The sequence below is a fragment of the Anastrepha ludens genome, chromosome 2 (genome assembly GCF_028408465.1).
Source record: "Anastrepha ludens isolate Willacy chromosome 2, idAnaLude1.1, whole genome shotgun sequence".
Lineage (NCBI taxonomy): Eukaryota > Metazoa > Arthropoda > Insecta > Diptera > Tephritidae > Anastrepha > Anastrepha ludens.
The window spans coordinates 184,436,267-184,458,577 of record NC_071498.1 but is presented as its reverse complement, the minus strand read 5'-3'; the positions used below and the strand labels follow the sequence as shown (position 1 = coordinate 184,458,577).

General features: G+C 36.8%; 1 protein-coding gene across 6 annotated transcripts in view; it reads left to right on the top strand.

The window, feature by feature from the left end:
- The window catches only part of LOC128856105 (diacylglycerol kinase theta), a 50,832-nt gene that overhangs the window by 13,957 nt on the left and 14,564 nt on the right, over window positions 1-22,311 (top strand). For 3 of the 6 annotated variants that reach the window (XM_054091495.1, XM_054091492.1, XM_054091489.1), the window contains exons 3-15: window positions 2,572-2,651; window positions 3,612-3,714; window positions 3,870-3,976; window positions 7,283-7,367; window positions 7,474-7,674; window positions 14,259-16,019; window positions 18,925-19,137; window positions 19,206-19,342; window positions 19,418-19,707; window positions 19,783-20,104; window positions 21,312-21,541; window positions 21,612-21,760; window positions 21,838-22,107. In XM_054091495.1, coding sequence (XP_053947470.1) covers window positions 2,572-2,651; window positions 3,612-3,714; window positions 3,870-3,976; window positions 7,283-7,367; window positions 7,474-7,674; window positions 14,259-16,019; window positions 18,925-19,137; window positions 19,206-19,342; window positions 19,418-19,707; window positions 19,783-20,104; window positions 21,312-21,541; window positions 21,612-21,760; window positions 21,838-22,107 — 3,948 coding nt within the window. The remainder of the gene's footprint in view (window positions 1-2,571; window positions 2,652-3,611; window positions 3,715-3,869; window positions 3,977-7,282; window positions 7,368-7,473; window positions 7,675-14,258; window positions 16,020-18,924; window positions 19,138-19,205; window positions 19,343-19,417; window positions 19,708-19,782; window positions 20,105-21,311; window positions 21,542-21,611; window positions 21,761-21,837; window positions 22,108-22,311) is intronic. The other 3 variants (XM_054091491.1, XM_054091490.1, XM_054091493.1) reach the window with 2 other exon arrangements.

The following is a 22,311-nucleotide window of genomic DNA, read 5'->3' as shown; positions in this document are numbered from 1 at the left end:
GTGATGCAAAATCGATTATCCTTCTTCGATCTAAAAAAATTGTTTTTAGCGCAAGTAAAAATAACGTGATTGAAAAAGAAATTGGCCGATGGCCCACCGTTTGCATAGTATGTTCATGTATACATTCATTCGCTCCCCTTTTGTTGTATGACAAAGATCTTAAGTGCAGGCGAAGGGCAAGTCTTGTTGCCGGCTACTGCAACTGCGAGTAACAAAACGGACCATGGCCATAGACATTGATTTACAAAGAGGGGACTGCTGCTGTTTTAAAAGAACCAATTATTCTTGCTGTTGTTACTTTATCTCAGTTGTGAATTACTTTCAATATCGAAATGTTGTAATTCGTTCATAAGTACCTTCCCTCTAATTTGGTATGCATTTCATTTATGAAAGTCTCACAATTCACAGTTAGTATTTAAAAATAGGCCGACTGACTAGAAAGGCTTTATGGTCACATTCTGGAGCTAAATAAGTGATATTTCAAGTATAACTAATGATTTATTATAGAAATCGAGAGATTTTTAAAACCATAATAATTATAGAATTATAAAAGTGTTGCAAGTCCAAAATTAATAATAAATCTGTTCATACCTAACTAAAGAGGCGAACAGCTCCAGTGTTTGGCTTTCGAATATTTGCGATGTATTGATGCTGTTACTTCTGTATTTTCCAAACTGGATAAAGCAAAGCGACCCATTCGCTGGTTGTGAACAAGGCTAAAACAACGTACATCCTGTCATCAAACAAACAGTCGGGGCACTCGGGTATTGGCACCCACGTCTCTGTTGACAGTTATGATTTCGAGATTGTAAGAGACTTCATTAATTTAGGAACCAGCATTAGGACCGATAATAATGCCAGACTGGAAATCCAACGTAGAATCTGTCTTGCCAGCAAGTGCTACTCACGACAAACTAACACTATAAGAGTCTCATCATGCCCGTCCTAACGTATGGCGCAGAAGCTTGGGCGAAGACAGTATCCGATGCGGCGTCCCTTGGAGTGTTTGAGATAAGGAATCTGCAAAAGACTTTTGGATCTTTGCGCGTTGGCGACGGCGAATATCGCAGGCGATGGAACGATGAGCTGTATGAGCTTTACGACGACATAGACATATCACAGCGAATACAGATCCAGTGGCTACGTTGGCTGGGTTATGTCGGTCTGAAAGTATTCGATACGGTACCAGGTGGTGGTCGCAGAGGAAGAGGAATGCCTCCTCTGCGTTGGAGAGATCAGGTGGAGAAGGACTTGGCTTCAATCGATTTTTCTCACCCAAAATCGCTTAAGCGGTTATCACGTCAATCAAGAAGAATATGGAATATTTATTCAACTAAACATAAGACATTTTGGGAAGCTCAAATGGAAATAGTTCTTAAGTTCTTAGTTCATAATTTTCAATATCAAACCCATGGAAACGCTAAAAACAGTTTTCCAAGCCATTGAACTGTACCGAAAAGATACGCTGCCGATTATATACAATTTACTAACTATTATAGCAACTCTTCCGATTAAAACTTGCGAGAACGAAAGATTCATTCATTCATTTCATTACTGTATCGACTAAAAACATATTTAGGAAGTATCATATCGGAGAACCGTTGAAGAAAAAAAAAAAAGAATTCTAGAAAAATTTCCTGAAAACAAGCGACGAGTCGAAACAGTTTTTTTATATTTAAAAAAAGAAAGAAAACGTGGCATCTTTTATAAATGAAGCATAAATTATTCATATATGGTACAAATGATGAAGCTAACAAAAGAACGAAATATGTACTTGAAAATATTTATTTATCTGATGTAAATATTTATTGATCCATACGTTGCCAGACAGTACGAGGTGCCAGAAGATACGAGGTGCCACATTTTGAAATTCCGATAGTTATTAAGCTCGTGTATGTATAAAAGCAGATGTGCATGCGCACAAGTAATCAAAGTCTTGAGTTGTAAGTAAAGTGAAGGGATTGAAATTAATTAAAGTAAGAAAGTTGTGTTGTCATTAGTTTATGAGTTTTATTTAGCAATCCGGTGATCGAAATCAGAGGAATTATAGAGAGCCGTTTTATATTTTTTTTTCCTTTTTTACTCCTCTCGGGAGCATAGGGCCTCGACAATACTCTTCCCTCGTACACGGTTCTGTGCTGTTGTTTTCGCACTTCCCATAAAATGTCAGGATCTGCTAGCTCGACCTTCTCCAAGTGTTTTTTGGTCTACCGCGACCTCTGCTCTCTTGCGGGTTCCAGTCCACTGGCATTCTCGTGATGCTATCTGGTAGTTTTCTCAATGTGGGACCTATCCATCGCTACTTTCTGCGTTTAATTTGCCTAAGGATGGGTTCCTCATTAGTTAACCTCCGCAGTGCATCGTTACTGATGATGTTTGGCCAGAATATTGTGCAGATGATGCGGATCCGTACAACAATACGGATTTCACGCATGAGCCGAATATTCGTAGTTTAGTGCGCCTGGAGATTTACGAACTCCGCCATGCTGTATGCATTCGAACAAAAATAAATCATTAAAATGAAATAATAATTAAATTTAAAAAAGTCAATAATTTTATTATTTTTTGCAGTGTGCAATTTCGTCATACACGATCGCTGTGTCTCAAATGTAGTTACGCCATGCTCTGGTATTGCTCCCTGTATAATAAAGGTAAGTAGTCGATTTGCTTGTGAATGGAAGTAAATTAAAAAAACTAGTTTCTAAATATTCTCGAATTCGAAGTGAATAGTGCTAGTTATTTCGATTGCAGTGAAATTGTGACAAAAGTAGTTGATTATATTTTACTCGGAATTGAGCAAAAAGCAACTACATCGTATAGTTTTACTTTTCAACTCGAATCGGAATGCAAAACAGGCCCCTTTGACTAAACAAAATTTATTAGAAAGCATGTGAACTTACATAGAATGTTTAACTAGGTAGGAAGAAGGCTAGCTGGGGATTGGAAACTTGACAGGACATATGGAAACTGCAATTAAAATCACAAACAATGCAGTAGTGCAATTTCGCGATGCAATAACTAATTTCCTAAAGTTCTATGGGAATTTGAAGGTAACTATTTAGATTAGGCACTTTGGGATAGCTACCCCATATATTGCATCTGACTCGGAAATCTGGTAAACAGAGGGGGGAAAACTTGCGGATGGTAGGACTGGTACGGGTCTCTTCGGGCCGAACTTTAATAGACCACTACCTATGAGTGGCTAGCCCACAGTTTTTGAAACGCAATCCATAGCATCAAAATTTGTGACAGAAATGTCTTCGAAGAGGCCAGATTTTGCCAGATAGTCAGACAGCCTTACATATATGCACTACAGTCTCACATAATAATACCCAAATTCGTTGAGGAATGCATCATTGGCATCAACAACCCCTCGCTTTGTTGGGCTGGGTACCAGAACTGCATAACAAAATTAGGCGCTACTTCAAGAACCCTTCCTCCAGAAGAGCATCAAATAGGCTCCTAAACTCTAATAGAGACGTCTTACGAACTCTTACCGGATATATTATATTAATCGCTAGTTTTATTGGAAATAACTTCTTGCTTTATATTTTCATTCTTCATTAATTAAATATTTTTTATAAAACCATTTTCGATATTTTTATTTGCAGAACCCTGTTGCTCACTGCTGGTCTGAACCAACTCATCATAAAAAGAAATTCTGCACTGTTTGCCGTAGACGATTGGATGACAGTCCCGCGGTGCACTGTTTAAGTATGTTTTGTATGATTTAAAAAAAAACCATTTTAAATTAAATATGATATCAAAAGATGCTACATAATTTAAGTCAGACTTCCATAGCTCAACTTTCAAGGTCCAAGTATTATTTCACACCAACACTGGTTTGTTTTTTCAAACTCTCTTCGTAGTTTGCGAATATTTCGCTCATCTTGAGTGCCAAGATTTTGCTGTGCCTGATTGCACGGAGAATGCGACGTATGTACCCGGCAAAGAACTACAGAGCGTGAAACATCAGGTAAGTGTTGATTTTAAGTTATACTGTGGGTAAAAAGTAAGGTGAATTTATTTGTCAAACTTCGCGGGATTAAAATTTCGCTCTAGTTATTTTTTTCATGAGTTGGCAGCACTGTTAATAACATCTGGGCCAACTTTCATGTGAATGTCATTATCAGTAATATATTTACGCTTGTGTTTACCAAACGACCGAGAGTGCATTTTTAGATTTTTACAATGTCTGATTTGATTAAGCAGAGAAGTGCCATCAAATTTTGTTTGCGGAATGAAATTTCGGCTGCGGAAACGTTTTGCATGTTGCAGAAGGCATTTGGTGATTCGACCATGTCGCAGAAAAATGTTTATAAGTAGTACAAAGATTTCAAAGAGGGTCGAGAACGTGTTGATGACTTGGAGCGCTCCGGACGACCATCGACGTCAGCAGATGACCAACACGTCAATAAAGTGAAGGAGTTAGTGCTCAAAAATCGTCAGTTGATTGTTAAAGGCCTTACAGATATGATCGGAATATCAGAAGGATCTGTGAAAACCATTTTGAAAGACACTTGGGCCTACGAAAAGTCAAATCTCGTTTGGTACCGAAAACTCTCAATTTCTTGGAGAAAAATCGTCGCGTTGATGTGTGTGAAACAATGCTCTCAGACTATCAGGACAAGCTCAAAAGCAGACTTGGGACTTGGATTTATGCTTACAACCCTGAAACAACCGACCAATCAAGCGAATATCGTGCTAAAGGCGAGGCCAGACCGAAAAGAGCACGTCAAAGTCGTTCAAAAATAATGGTCATGATGACAGTTTTTTTCGATTTTCGTGGTGTGGTGCACTATGAATTCCTTCCACCTGGCCAAACTGTTAATAAGGAATACTACTTGAGCGTTATGCGTCGTTTATGTGAAGCAATTCGTCTAAAAAGACCAGAATTATGGGCCAACAACTCTTGGTTTTTGCATCACGATAATGCACCGTCTCACACTGCACTCGTTCTTCGTGACCATTTCGCCAAAAATTCCCCGCATATTGTTCCGCAACCACCGTATTCGCCTGATTTGGCTCCGTGTGATCTCTGGCCATTCCCAAAACTCAAGAGACCACTCCGGGGAACGCGTCTCGGGTCGATTGAGGAGATAAAAGCTGAATCGAAGAAGGTGCTGATGGCTATACCGGAAATGGACTATTTGCCATGTTTCGGGGACTGGAAAAATCGTTGGCATAAGTGTATTTCATCGAGAGGGGACTATTCTGACGGGGATGAAATTGATTTACAAGAATAAATAAAGATTTTTCATTTTACAACCAAATTGACCTTACTCTTTACCCACAGGTACGTTAACATTATAAAATGTGCTCGGTGTTTGTAACTTCGAATCGGACCCAATCCTAAATAGAGTAATGAACGAATTTTATGTGGGGTCATTCCATCTTTCTGTCCCCTTGTATGAACAAAACTATTCAAAATCTCTTTGAGTCGATGGAATAGTCGGGATCGGACCAACAAAAAAAAATCATAGTTCTCATTAATAATTAATATTTTTTAATATACTTGTACCGTCAAACTTCTATAACTGGAATCACCATTATCCAATGAAAATGTTCGACTTACGGAGACTTCGAGTAATAGAATATTATTTTTTAAGCAACTTCAATTATGTAATACACATCTTATTTCAACACTTTTATTCAAGTTCTATATAAATTTTTAAAAGTTACAATGAATTAAAATTACTAAAAATTAGCGACTGAAAACCTGCTTTCACTTTGGAATTTTCTGTAAAAAGAGAGTATAATTTGTTCAACAGAGATAGTGTGTTTCGTTTTCAAATATAAATTCAAACTTCTGAAGCAATCCCTCACATCATCATTGGAAGGTTGGTGACTAATTTCCCCCATATTCCAGTCTGCTCAAATACGAACCTGCTCAGTTTTGTAAACATTACCAAAAGGAGGACCGTAAAAAGAAAAACAGCATTCGCTTACAAAAGCACTTCTCCAAATAAGAGCCTCACTGAAAAAAAATAAAACAACTACTCGTATATAATTTGGAATTTCCTCTAAATAATTCAACTTAGAAAAGCATGTGAAAAGAATTCTTATTCGAGTTAGAGAAATTCAAGTTATGAGACTAAAATTGAGTTATTCTCAAAACTCTATTGCCACTCGATTTAGATCGAGATGTAAAAGCTAAACTGTATTCATCCAAAATAATTGAACAGTTCCATCTTTTTTAAATGTGAAAAGTCTCAGACAATATTTAATCCATTGTACTGCACTCGGGTCCCCTTTTAATTTTCTTTAAATCTACCTGAGCTCCGAAGAAATCTGAGTAGATCTTGTAGTGCCACGGAGCCAAGGAGGTCGCTTCATCAAATGCCACATCAATGCCAAAGGCCTTAGGCCTTATTCGAGCGAAGGCCGGGCAGACGCCGTCTCATCCGCCTCTCCACATGCTCACACGCTGGGCAGAGTACACTGTCTGAGATACCTACCTTTTCCATGTGCTTCGCCCATAGAAAGTGGCCCATCATCAGTCCAACCAGCTGCCTACAGTCCCTTCTGCTTAATGACAGGAGGATCTGCAACAGTCGGTCGTACATAACAGGTAACATCACTTTTGTCCATCTGTTAAAGTAACCCGTTTGTTAACCGTGCTTTTGATGGCTGCAGAAGGGAAAATGCGAAAACAATGTTTGCCGGGCTCATTTTCAAAGTGTGACCACAATTGAGCCTCTGGCAGCACAACACAGTATCTTGTTTCAAGTTGATGGTCTGGAATCAATAGGCATGGCGAGCATCGTTGGATCGAAATCCATACCTTCTCTGTTGTCAATATTAACAATACAAAAACAATATTACTCGTAATCTCGAAGTTCAACTCCTTTTCATTCTGAAAACGAAAAATGTGCGTTTTCGCACGATATTTTCACTTTAGAAAAATATGAAAAAAATAGCCTACCATATCTATCGCCTTCTCAATAAAATATATGTAACTATTGAGAAAGAGGTTTAGGTGTTGGGTGTTTGGCCGCGTTCCTCCACCAATTTGTGGTGTGCGTCCTGATGTTGTTCCATAAGTGGAGGAACCTATAGTTTTATGCCGACTCCGAACGGCAGAAAGTTTTTTATGAATAACTTTTTCATAAGAGAAATTCATTCGAAGGTTTGCCATTGCCTGCCGGGAGCGAATATCGTAATGGAAAGGGTTTTAATGGGATTTAATTAAGGATATTTAGCCTCCGATATAGCCGAAAATGTGGTCTCCATACTTAATTAATTTTTTAATTAAATTTTTCTACTTGGTACACCTAAAAAGCATCATTGGCGAGAGGGCAATCTGCCACCGACGTCTAAATGCGCCTACTGCAAGAAAACGTGCTGGTCATCGGAATGCCTGACAGGTAAAGATAAATCTGCAATATAGTGTTTGGTGAATTCATTTACATATAAAGCTAAAAAATTAAATGAAAACTGTAATAAATAACTGTGTACATACATATTATAAAGGCTATCGCTGCGAATGGTGTGGCATGACAACGCATGGAGGATGTCGCATGTACCTGCCGACCGAATGTAGTTTTGGTGTGCTCCAACCCATCTATTTACCTCCACATTCGGTCTCTATACCACGCACCGAGGTGCCAATTGAAGCTATCATTGGCGTACAAGTAAAGTCTAAAACCGTTTTAGTGCGAGATTATTCATGCCGTAAGTATTTACATACATACATAGTACTATATTATCTACATACATACGGGTATACATATAACATTGAGCACAATAAAATGAGTTGTAGGTAAATTTTGCAGATTTGTATCATGTAATTAGAAGTTTTATGCAAAAGATTCAAATCTTTACCGACAAAGATCAGCACACTTTGTTTTTGCAAGTTACATGTGCGTCCATTGTGTACTTAAATACTTAATTTCTAACTTTATTTCAACAAAGCTACATATACACTTATGCTCACATAATTAAGTCACTTTATCGTTTTACAGTGCACGCAATATTTTGCATTCGCTAATTTTTTATAAAAATATAATCCATATAATTGAGAATTTTCGTCCATATAAAACGCACATTCGGAAGTCGTTTGCTTGGAAGAAATGCTCAACAACGAGTGCTCAAAAAATTATCAAAAATCAACGCGATTATTGCGCGGCTTCAACTTTACACTTCTTTAAACTGAAATAGAATGGACTATAAGAAGAGCCCCCTAAAGATTGTGATTGAAAAGTTTAAAGTTTTGATGTTAATTTTTGAACTTTGTTAAATATTTGGAAATAAAGGGAATTGCAAGGCCGATGAGCTACCCCACGATGAGTTGCCACGCCCCATTTACCAATATCAATAATTTTTCGCGTTAATATTGCATTGATATTTTATACATCTCTGCGAATTTAATTCATTTTACTCTGCCTACATATATCCTTCCAGCGATTGCAAGCAATAAGTTGACGAAGTTGATAAGTTGCAAACATTAATTTTTATACATAAGATTAACGAACAAATTTATCATAAAAAATATTTGGAATATCGTAAAAAGTTAAAGGGCTTACTTATGTATGTGAACACAAGTGTGTTTAGATACGCATTGTATATACTTTTCCGCACTCATCTGTTTTGTAAAGAATATTGGAAGAAATCAAAATATCGAACAAGTGAATATATGAAAACTTACATCATTTAATTTTAATTGTTGAGAGCATCGAGATATCGATGTTGAAGGTTGTTCAGCAACACTCGTCGCTACGGCAGCAATATTCTCAACAGAACTTCCAATTTTTAGTCTGCCGGTCCTTTTTCATCCTCGACAGAACCAATTTCTTGAAATTTTTTCACCAACGCCTGAATTGTCGATTCATTCGGACGACTATTTCCGTACAAAAATGACTAATTTTGCGATATGCTTTTCTTAAAGATCGGCCATTTTCATAATAAGTTTCAATCATTTTAACGCGTTCTATCGTGTAAAATTGTACATGGCAAATGTCAAAGATGACATAAAATAAGTTAACTGTTTAGGAATTATTCACTACTGGCATCTAGGGTCGCTTTTGAAAGACCCTTTATTTCTCAATTAGGATACACAATTTTTTTAAATACTTTCTCTGTGACTTATGAATAAACCAAAGGAGAGGTAAAATGAGAATATTAAAGTTCAATCAACATATTTTATTATTTATACTCTCGAGGGTACGACACAATATTTGAAGCGAAATAATCATAGATTTTATAGTGATATACAAACACAGTCGTGCGACAGATTTCTATGAGGAATAACTTCTAACGTTTCTGAGACCGTAAACGTTATTTTCACATAAAAATATGGGAGTACAGGAATAATTTAAATCCGAAATTTTTCCACAAACATTATATTAGGGCAAATTAAATGATATTATGATGGCAAATATATACAATATGTTCTTGAGTTGCCATGCTAATTCGCAAATGCTACGAGGTCAGGCGAATTGTACTTAATTGTGAACTGTCTCATTATTTTGTACGAGTTTTGAAAAAAGTAAACCCACAACATCATTTAGTAAATGTTTGGTTTGAATTATAAATGCTATTATATTTCTACATGACAAAATTACATTTCAACAATTTGCTTATAGCCGTTTTCTCAATGTCCTGTTAATATTGTATACAACCAGTGGCAACTTAACCGAATATGAATTGAAGCTATAATTTCATTTTCAGCAACGTCTGGTTAGCTAGCAACGGGTTAGTTCGATCACTGCAAATATTTTAGAATATAATTCGCATTAAAACTCCAATTCACTTCTTCTTGATTGGCGCGATAACCGCTTATGCGGATTTAGCTTTATATTTTTGAATAACTTTTTTACTAAATAAAAAAAATGATTTTGAGTGATAGAAATTTTTATTTAGACCATTGTTTTCCTTTGTATATTGCAGCTGTCTAGTTCACAAATGTCAAATATGATTGACGCAATTTGCAAAACTTATACGAGTAAATCTTCGGATAGGGTGATTAATTTTGCGCCACCTTGTAATTAATGCCATTAGTTTAAGTGTTTAAGTGTTTATATGTGCCAACTGTGCTTTTTTTTTTTTCAAATGGTTGATACCACCAGCCGATAGAATAAAATCTTCTAGTGTTGTTAGGCGACATCTTACGTTTCTATTTATTTACTTATTTTCAATTTGCAGAGGGATATCTTACAGACTAATCCAATTAGTTAATTGTTACAAAAAGATTAAGTATAAATTTTTCAATATTAACATTGAAATCTATAATATTGTAATTATCGGGGCACAATCGGAAATAATTGGATTTGTTAGTTGAAAGAACGAGATTTGAGCTTGCAAAAGATTGCTCAACTTTTTACAGTTAAGTAAATTCTTCTTCAGAAAATGACTGTAGCCAAAGAAATTTTCGACTGCCGATATAATGGGAGGATCTTTGGCCAGCCAATCTATTCCAAGGAAATTTGGTGGATATTTTTTGTGATCTCCCAATTTTTTTGAAATGGACGGACAATATTTGAGACGGCTTCACACCAAGGCAAAATAAAGAGGCTTCAATGTTTGAGGACAACCAGATTTAGTAGGCAGTGGTTTAATTTGTAATTAAATAAATAAAAGTTTGGCTATCTGGTAAAGGTTACCATAAAACATTTTTTTATATTGAGATATAAATGGTTCGTTGTGCACCAATTCTCAAAAGTATACATATCTGACTGGAGATTATTGACGAAGATAGGTTGGGTACCTCAAGTAGGAGTTTTACATCATCTGCAAACATTAGACAATTGTCAAACTTAAAATGATTTGGTAAAATATTGATAAAAATAATAAACAGCAATAGGCCAATGAGTTCCTTACGGAATACTCGGCGTATTCGAAATAACTAAGGTCTTAGGTACAATAGAATCGATCTTCACAAATAATTTTCTGTTACTCAAAAGGCGAAGCTGTTAAAAGCTGGCGAAGGATTCTAAGAGTTTTACCCTGAATCCATAAGGGTTGAGCTTCTATAAAAGTAAGGAATGTTCAACTTTGTCAAAGGTTTTTCAGAATTCTGCTTAGTTACATCTGATTGGGCATGGTTTTTATATGCATTTATTTTTTTTATTAGAGGCTAGAACTAGGATTAGGAACTAAGTTTCGAATCCACAGCAAGATGTAATGCTTAAACAAAAGGCAAAATTCTTTCCTAATTGTTCGATTTCTTAAATTAGATAGTTTTGAATTAAACTATGGTGATTTATTACTCATCTCGACTCGTTTTAAAGAGTCCGTCAAAAAAGGGTGGGATTGCCAAAGTAGCCCAAAACTCCCAATCAGTTTCGTTGAGAAACATGTTATTCGGTTTTGAGCAGTTATACTCAAAATGAAGGAGTATCGATTTATGGTGCAAATACTTTGGAAGATGAATTCGCGCCCAAATACACCATTATTTGAAATATAGTCTTTGTAAACTTCCAAAACGATGCCATAAAATATTGATTTTTTCATGTGGCACCAGGTGTCAATTTTTGTTCTGGCTGGCAGTTGCCGGCAGCTTTTTAGCCATCTAACGATTAGGTTCTGACTCAGCGCTTAATACAGTACATTGAGAAAATGGCCCTAAGTTTGGCAAATTATAATGATAGTTAACATTTCTGGCTAAAATAAATTTCTCTTAAGCAAACTTTTATCTACAACTCAAAAATTTGCGCAATTCAAAACATTAGAGAATCAGTTAATATAATGAATGTTGTTTCAAATATTTAGCTGCTAGAATGAAAAATTAAGAACTAAGAGAAATAGTTGTTGTGTTTTTGTTGTTATGAGAAAAACTTGACGTAATTCAGTGCATAGCTAATCATCTAAATGTCACTCACACTAAGCCCAACGAGAGAAAAATCAGTTAAACTCAACATTCTTTATACGTAATTATACTTTATATGACTTGAAAGTCCCTCCCTAGCCATGAATTTTTTGCTACAAAAATTCTAACCCTTCGCAACGTTCATCAGTTTAAAACACACAAATAAATTTATTTTCTACTCTACGCAAGTACGTACATTCCATATTTCATACTCAGCACGAGTACGTGCACATACATACATACTCCTCCTCACATGCTTCATATACTATTATTCTCTACCCATCAGCTTACCGTTATCTTTACAATAAATTTATTAATTTTTCTTTTCTTTAAATGCATTTTTTAATCAAATTAAATATACATATGTACACCATTTGTTATGCTTTGGTATTGTATTTAATCTGCAATAGTTCAGCATCTACAAACTTTCAAAAGCATCGCATTTTTTCTATTAATTCAAATTAGAGAAGTCAAATATATAGAGATTTTTAAGGCGGAACCGAACCGAACATTCGAAGGGCTCAAGTAATAAACAGCAATGATTTTTAATAAACCCAGTATTTTTATCAATGAAAAAACAAACAGGTAATAGTCTGATAAATTTTAAAATTGATTGGTCAAACTGCGCATCAACCTAATTAAATTCAGCTCATACAACATTCTTACATGTGGGTTGTAAATATAAAAAATACTTTAACATGTGCGCATGTATCATATTAATAATTTGATACTAATAGCTTATCGGCATTTTCACCTGGCAATTTAAGAAAAATATGGGTCACGATGCCAATAATGTTACAAAAATTAGAAGTTTATAAAATAAAAGTTACAGAAGTGTTCGGCCAAACTTCGGATATTTTTTGGTCGACGCCGAACCGAAACCGAACTGAAATTTTGTGGCCGTACATGGCCGAAGCCGAAGTTCGGTCGTTCTCTACTTAAATTATACCTATAATCTATGATGTATCAGCTTTCCGCACAGTGATTAACCTTAAATTGATATGAACTAACAATAATTATAGGTACCTATATAATCCGCGAGGGAAAGTAGTTCCTTTATCAAACTTTTTAAACACTTTTATATATGTGTTTGGGTACAGATGAATTTATTGCAATAAAACTTTTATTTAGTTAAAGTCTTTAACTCACGGCATTGTGTGCTTTACACGCACTTCAATATTCTTCATATCCCAGCAATATTTTGAATCATTAACATGCAAACCCATTACCTAAGTATGTACGCGCTGAGTTCTCGTAGAGAAAGAGCAAAACGGTATAACGATACGGCACACGGTAGCTCATGAAACTGTTGGTACCTTTGTATGCTGGAAAAAAAAACCTCAAAGTTCGCCCTCAGCCTGTTCAGGATATATGCACTACTATACTATTATACCGGGTGGTCCGTCTACTATTCGAAATTTAAATCAATTTTTAAGCGCTTATCTCAGCAATAGCAAATTCGATGTCATGTTTCCACTCTTGAATTGTACTTGAATCGTCAAACATTATGTATACATTTCCTCAATTTGGGTAAACAAAAATGGCGTTGCAACGCTCGCTATTGATTGTAATGGCGGCTTGTTGTTTACTTTGGTAAAAAATGTTAAAGGGATACCGCCCCATAAAATCTGTACCAAACAGTCACTCGTTACTTATGCATGAACTTTTCCGTGACAAATGCAACTATTCTGCTTGTAAGCATGCGCCGTAGTTTCAAGCAAGTGGTTTACGGGCGATCTTTAGCTCCTAGGCGATACTGCGATTATTTCTGTGATTTTACAGCGAAACCAAAATTGCAGTAATTAGCTGTTACAGTATCGGCACCGTAAACACCATTTCCAATTTCAGCGACCGGGCTTGCATTTTCGCTTTATCAAAGAAAAACTCTAAAACGTACCGGATTTTCTCTTTGTTGAATTCCATTGTTAACACCCTGTTGATCACAACTGAATGGAACAAGCCAAAAAACAGCAAAAAAATTTGTGTAGTGTGAAATGAAAACTTTACCAGATATCGAGCACTACAGCCATCTAACGTAAAATAATGGATTTCTCTTTTTCCAAGCTAATATTTTATAAATTTCAAATCATAAACTAAGTTTCTGACACATCACAAATGTTATTTTAGCTGTAAAAGTAAAACAAAAAAAGCATCCATAGTTGAAATTCCAAACGCCGAATGGACCACCCTATTTAATATTATATGGGGAGTATGCATCTACATATGTACATACAGTCATGCACATAAATATATATTGTAATGGACATACATATATGACATTTCTCTGTTTTACTGACCTCTATTGCACAAATACATACATATGGTTTTCTTCCCTCTATTTTATGTGAAAACGAAACACTTTCGCTATTTTCGTTATTTACATATTTATTTCTCCTATTTTGAATTCATTTTCTCTTTTTCGTTAATTTCAAAAATCGTGTCAAAACTATAGCTGATCTGAGAACAATAGATTGCCATGCGAGCAACACTTCCGTAAACAGCATGGCCGCTAATGAAGGCAATACAGCAAAATCAATTGAGGAGGCAAATAATACTCCTGAATTAAGTTTAAGAGAGATTTTATTTATTGAAAGACAACGACGAGAGATATCAAAACAAAATTTTCTACTTTCATCTTCCCCTCGGTCCATTACGCCCTCATCGATATCAACGGCTCCAACATCGCCTTTACCTCTACCAACTCTTTATTCACAATTCTCGCACTTTCCACACTTAGTGGATGATCAAACTTCTCCCAATTCAGAAAATGAAGATGGTGATGAACAGTGCAAGCACTCGGATATATCCGTCTGCCACGATTTAAATGAGGACAGCGTTATGCAGATAACCAGCGCGGCAACATGGAGTCAGAAATTAGGTTGTAGTATAGAGAAGTCGCCTTCCACACCTTCTTCGCTACATCTGCTATATACAAACTTTTTACGGCGTGTGCAGCCAATCCCGCGTAAGCACCTTTCCTCAAACACTGACGACGAAGAAGAGGATGTAGGTGTGTGTGATATTAGCGGCGGTGACATAAGCGACGAATATGACCGCTGTGATGTTATGTTGCACGAGCAAGATTTGACCGACGCTGGTGACCAATCACCAATAGGTAAAAATCTTAGTGCCGGTGGTGTTACTGGCGACAGTGTAGAAGCTGTAGCGAAGTCTGGCATAGAACGACAACGAAAAAATCTCTGTGAAACTTCTGATACAGGCGGCAACCTTACGACTACCGACGATATTGACAATGACTCCAGTATGAATCTAATTAGTAATTTAAGCTTTAATAGTAGTAATAGTAATGCATCGATAGAGAATCGTTATAAATTAAGTGATAAACGCAAACATGCTCAAAACGTGCCATTAGCAGTAAGTAATCCTGAAGTGCGACCAATTGTTGAGACGGATACATTGGTTACGCATGCGCCAGCAACTCAGAAAAGTAGCAAAAGAGGCTGGCATGGAAAATCCTCTAAGACTGTTACTTTATTGAAATCGAAAACCCACAACCTCAACCCGTTCAAGGGTACCCCAGCCACAGGCGGGTCTCTCAGCTGTTCGCCCAACTCCAGCGATTGCTCCTCGCATTCGCCCTTGTCGACGGATCGGTTTAATGCGCAGCCTTCGGCCGTAAGTCGCAGTAAATCCTTCCAAGAGCCCGGAGTTAAGCAATACGCACGTCAAAAAAAATACACGCGTCTTTTCCGACGCCGTTCAAAAAAACGTTCCAGTGAACAGGGTGCCACAGACACCAAAACTTCAAAAAGTGTTCGCAGTTTAGATACAACGAGGCAAAGTATAGAGATCACAATACAAGACGAGGACGGTAACTATCAGCCATACAACGACGACTATTTCACATTGAAGGATGTTGGGAGCGGCCTTATGCGTCGAGTCTGCACCGATGACGATGGAGATTTTGAAGAGGATTTCGATGACGATTTAGTAAGGCATATAGAAATAGAATCACATACCCAGACGCGCAGTAGTGGAGCTAGCAGTCCGGCAACGTTTCATCGGTATTTGGACGATCGGCCATATAGTGGTGCCAGCGACGACGCTGCAGGAGGTGATATTAGTGACGGAGGCAGCAGTCGCAGTCGTTCGCGTACTAGTGATAACGAAGAGCACGTCTTTGGGCGGTTGTTGCGACGCATGCAGTGCTTATCGCTGGGGTGGCGGAAACAACGTTACTACAAGCGCAGAGGTGATTTATGTATCCTGTTTTTCAATAATGGTCTTGTCGCCAAATCATTAAAAGATTTAATGTCGATTTTTCGATCACTGCTGTGATATTATATCTGCGTTTGTATGTGATTTTACTTATAATCATTTCATTTTGTTTTCTTTTTGTATCTATTATCTATTATACTTAACAACTAATTTAATTGTACACTGTTGCATTATTAAAAAATCCTAAAGCGTTGCACCTGCATGACACATACACATGTAATATAATATTTCAAATCTCGTCGGCTGGTCCGAATCGGAATACAAAATATTCAGCTTCCAACCTAACACCGAGTGCATTCCTTACTGTTTTCTGAATTATATGTACAAATTGTAATTATTAAAGTTAAGTTAATTAATTTTGCACAAAACTGTAATTTTTTCGGACATATATATTAACATTTTGATCCCTCAAACAATGCATAGAAATAAAAATTGGCAAGCCGCCCGGCCCGCCTTTTGTAGGGATAAAATTAGTATCCACAAACGCTCGTATTGTTCGCAATTCTAATATTTCTTGCTAGGTGTAACGCGCTCATTTTATTTATGTGACTTTTTCTGTTTTTGTCTTGCATTCGTATAATTTTTAGTTCTATTACTTATACTTTAATCTATTCTATTCACTGCAATTTCAATATCATTCCTTTCGCTTTTTTCGCCACTTTTTAAATTAATCCACTAAGTATTCATATCGCACATCTCACCCATTATCGATTATACATACATTATCAGCATACTAACACAGGCATTAGTAAACAAAACTTGATATTGATAGAAAATCCATTCGATCTAAACGAGCTTAATATCTATATGAGGCAGTCAGTGTTCCTACAACCAGTACCTACTTTTCTTTCGAATTAAAATTTAAGCATAATATAACGTTTCCACCGCAGCTTAATTTTGGTTTGCTGCCGCTACCGTGTTTAAGGGCAAACGCCGGCCAAATTCTTATTGAAACATGGCAACAATGTTTTGCAGCTTGTCAATATTGAGACAATTTTGTTGGCTGTTGGCGTATAAAATTTAGATCTACAGGGTTTGATTGAAAAGTAATGAGCCTTATTTTTTTAAGCAGTTTTATTAAACCTTTTGGCTTATACAACTAATATTCTTCAAAATAGGACCCTTTAGCGTCAATACATCGCTGGTAACGGTCCTTCCGCTGCAGGAAACATTTTTTAAACTCATCCGCCGGAATCGAGTTCAATTCGGCCGTCACAGTTTTTGGATCGCCTCTATGAAGTCGAAACGCCTCCCCTTCATCTTTCTTTCCAGGCGCGGGAACAAGAAGAAGTCCGGAGGGGACAGGTCTGGGCTGTAGGGAGGGTGGGGAGGCACCGGAACCCCCATCTTGGCCAATGCAGAGGTCTTCGTCTGTTTGCGTCATCGAAGGCCTTGCAGATCGCTGTTTGTCTTCGACGTACTCCCGGCCTTCCTTGAACGACTTGTGCCACCGTTTTACCTGGGCACTGGACAGAGATTGGTCCCCGTAAGCCTCCTTGAGTAGCCCAATGGTTTCGGTACTCGTTTTGCTTAGCTTCATGCAAAATTTGATCGAGTAACGTTGCTCCAGCGATCGCTGCATTTTCGCCACTGCAAAATCCTAACACACTTTTAAAACAGCTTTCACGCGCGGAGCGATGTTGACTGCACCGCTGTTGCCAGCGAACTGGGACCGGTTTCTAGTGGAAGGTCCAACGATCATTTTCCCCCACCAGCCGATTCGGTTAATCGCTTGGCAGACGCTCCGCGCGGGAGGGCTCATTACTTTTCAATCAAACCCTGTACATAAACAAGAATGAAACACTTTAAACACAATTTTCATCAGACACGCAGCGGAAGCGGTTGACAACTCTCTCATACGCAAGACCAGCAAACCCGAGTTTGGCTTTAATGGAAACAGCCTAAAAATGGAAAATGCAGTTATTCCATATTTGCGATTAACTTTTATGGCATTGTTATGATAAAATTAGTAAACTAATGAATGATTCAAGTACGTAGTGAACTAATTTGAAACTCGCTAAATTTGGTAATAGACCACAAAATGAACTTTCTATTAGCCAAATTATTAGAATTTGGTCCTTGTATTTTAGTTTCCTCGCTAACCTCTGAGGAGTTGGATAGGATAAGTGAAATAAACTACCGATGAAGTCCGTTTTAGACCCATACATTCAAACTTGTACATATATTGAGCTTTTTATCTTCACAAATTAATTTTATATTTCTTAAGGATTGAAGCATTCTAAACTAAATATTTTTTAAACTAGAATTTTAATGACTACTGACTTCACTACATAGTACTTGAATTTACTATGTATGTAAAAACAAATTTTAGTACGCTTCGGTAGTTGTTAAAATGTATGTGCTGTTTTCATTGCTTTTTGAATAAAATATTGAAATAGTTTTTTTTTTTATATGAAACTAATATTATTTCAATAACGGAAAGCTATAATTTTGTACGCATTCGTTGTAACTCATTAAAAAAAATTTTCAGTTGTCCTTAGAGGTTGGCATGTACTCGTATACAAATGGACTCACTTTGATAATCATACAATCGAGATTAGACCAAATGTAGCAAAGTGAACTCCGCTTAGTATCCAAGCTTACCTCAAAGGAGATCTAACTACATTAATGAAGTACCTAATTTTACTAATAATACTAAAAATAGCTTTTCGTATACATATTTGTATATAGTAAAGTCCGAGTATTGTAATTAGAAACCTAAACCAACTAACATTGTTGAAATGTATGTAAAACGATTATTATTGCATTTACTAAGATATATTCTACTAGAATGGAGTCTATGCCTTTGTTTTAAAACATTCTTTTAAAGAAACATAAACTGATTTGAATAAAACACTTTCACATCCATCGCGACATAGCACGAAGTATATCAGAGGAGTTCAGTAGCGGCGACACGCCACGCTTCAAAGATGAAGAATCGGTCACCAAAACCGACGCAATGCACGCTAGTGCCGTTAGTGGGGGAAGTGGCACATCTTCACACTATCGTCCCGAATCTACTTCGCACAAGTCGGAGAAGTCAGATAAGGATAAAACCAAAAAGGAGAAAGAAAGTGAGGAAAAGGACATTGGTAGGAATTAAATAGTGTTGAGAATATATCTTTAAGAAAATGTACTACAGGTTTGGTTTTTTTAACAGAAATGATCAAAGTTTTTGACGGCAATAACTCAGTCAGACGTCAGCTATATCGGGTAATTACTGTGCCGCGTACATATACCTTAGAACAACTATTAACTACAGCGCTGCGTGCATTCCATATAACCCGGGATCCAAGCGTAAGTTGTTGAAAATATTGAAACTCAACGTACCTAATATTTCTTAAAAACAAATATTTATTTACATTTATATAGGCATTTTATATGACTGACTTGTATGCTCCATCTGGCATGGAGGACGCTCCACTACAGGACCCGACGCCCATCATAAACTTGACACATCTGGAAGGCAAGAGACCAGCTATATATCTCAGGTTTCACGATAAGGACAAGGGATACGTACGTGTCTATCCGGGTAAATTGCAATGCTCCCTGGAAGACCCTTTCGTTAGTGTTCCTGTTGAAAATACTACCATTATTAAGGATTTGATTCGCGATGCTCTAGATAGATTTGGCTTACAAGATAATCAAATTCAAGATTATAGGTAACTCTCCCGAAAAGTTTGGTACTACCAGTGGGCCGATATTCTAACTGAATTGTGTGTGTAATTTTTGCATAGATGTTCCGAAGTATTGCTAGATCGTGGGGTAACTGAGCGCATACTATCGTGGAATGAACGCCCATGGGATATTATGAAACAATTGGGTAAAGATTCCATCAGGCAAATGGAATTGATGCGTTTTTATATGCAACATAAACAGGATCCTCACGGTCCAAATATCGCGCTATTCGTTGGAAATTTACCACCGGGCTTATCACAACGTAACTACGAACAAACCTTGAATAAATATGTTACCGATGACAACAAATTTACCAGTATTGGACCCATTTACTACGAATACGGTTCGGTAGTATTATCATTCGAAGATGCTCAAAAAGCGGTAAGCAATTTAATCATGTTCGTTAATCCTTCACACAAATGCCATTTTATTTTTTTCCATAAATCTTTTATGCATACATATGCGACATCTTTTTTGGGGAATTAGTAGTATATATTAATGCTTATATTTCATGTTATTGAATTAGCTTTATTTTGATTATATTAAGAAGTATTGTTGTAATACACATTACTTTATTGACTTCCCTTGTTTTTTAACTAATACTTTAAATTATTAATTGTGACCTATTTAAATTGGTCTGTTAAGTCGCGGCTGTAAAATTGCGGGCCTAACAAAGAACGACACATTTTTTTTTGCTCAAAATTAACTTTAGTCATCAACGTAATTTCCACAATGAACAACGCAATCTACATGCTCTAACATTTCAATACCACTTTTGTAGAACGATTTATATTTTGCCTCAAAATAGGCCTCGGTTTCAGCGATCTCTTCATTCGAGCGAAATTTCTTACCGGCGAGCAGTTTTTTAGATTTGCGAACAGCCAGTAGTCGCTGGGAGCCAAATCTCGCGAATAGGGAGGATGTAGAAGCAACTCAAAGTTCAATTCATTTAGTTTTGCCATTTTTTGATTGATTTGTGACAGGGTGAGGTTGGTCAACAGTGAGCAAACGCGGCACCGACTTTGAACAGAGCTTTCTCATAGTCAAATGTTCATACAATATAAAGCCAACACGTTCTTTTGATATCTTTACGATGTCAGCTAACTCACACAACTACACTTTTCTATCATTCAAAACGATTTTGAGGATTTTCTTGATGTTTTCTGGTGTTACCGCCTCATTTGGACGTCCACTGTGTTGTGCATCATCGGTGTCTCTACGACCACGTTTGAAGTCAGCAAACCATCGTCTTATTGTTGTTTCTGATGCAGGGGAGTCCCCATAAACTTTTCAAGTAGTTTCTTTGCTTGAACGGTATTTTTCTCCATCAAGAAGCAGTGTAAAATTAAAACACGAGTTCCATTGTTTTAAAAATAACAAAAGTAGCGTCCCTCTTAGCACAATAACTCGCGAACTAATGAGCAGAATATCATGAAATTTTAACATGTCTCTTTCAGGTTAGTACTAACTGAAAAAGAGGTGAATGCAATAAAACTAGTGCCATCTATGTGTTAGGCCCAGGACTTTTCAGCCCATGTGTTATATATAGATGTAGTATACATATTATTTCTTATTTCATTTTTTGCAGGTTCGAGCTTTCTATAACTTACGCGAAACTATTATAGAAGATAAGAAACTCCTGGTTATGCTATTACCAAACATTGAACCAAGCATGGTCCCGCCAGATGTGAGGCCACTACTAGTGTTTGTTAACGTAAAATCAGGCGGTTGTCAAGGTCTTGAACTGATATCCAGTTTCAGAAAACTTCTCAATCCTTACCAGGTATTCGATTTGGATAATGGTGGACCACTGCCGGGGTAAGAGAACAACTTGATACATTCCTCGAACCACTAAGTAATTTGTTGAAAAAAATTTGTTTTATATTAGTTTATATGTTTTCCGGCAAATTGCTAACTACAAGATTTTGGTATGTGGCGGTGACGGCACCATCGGCTGGGTATTGCAATGCCTGGACAATGTAGGGCAGGATTCAGAATGTTCAAGCCCCCCCTGCGCTATAGTACCTTTGGGTACTGGTAAGTAAAATTAACTCCGTTTACATTTTCCTATAACTTTATAAAATTGCGTTTATTTATCAATTACATATCGACAGGCAATGATTTGGCGCGCGTGCTTTGCTGGGGTTCTGGCTATACGGGTGGTGAAGATCCTTTGAATTTGCTGCGCGACGTTATCGAAGCTGAGGAGATACGTCTGGATCGTTGGACAGTTGTATTCCATCCGGAAGACAAGCCGGAAGAGCCTGCACTGAAGGCGCCCTCAAATACAACGGGTAAGAAGAAGAAGGCTCACCAAGCACATCTATCGCAACAAACAAATCAGCATCATCAATTACCGGCCATTACATCGACTGAAATATCAGGTCATTTGATGTGCAAAATTTTGTATTTCTTATAATTGTTATTTCTTTTATTATTATTATTATTATTATTTTTTAATGTCTATATTATTAATTTGTTTGTTTTATTATTTTTAATAATTTTACTATTATTATGTTTATTATTAATGATAGTAAATTTTTTAACAACTCAAAGTCAATACAATGTTTGATTTTTAGTTGTATTGT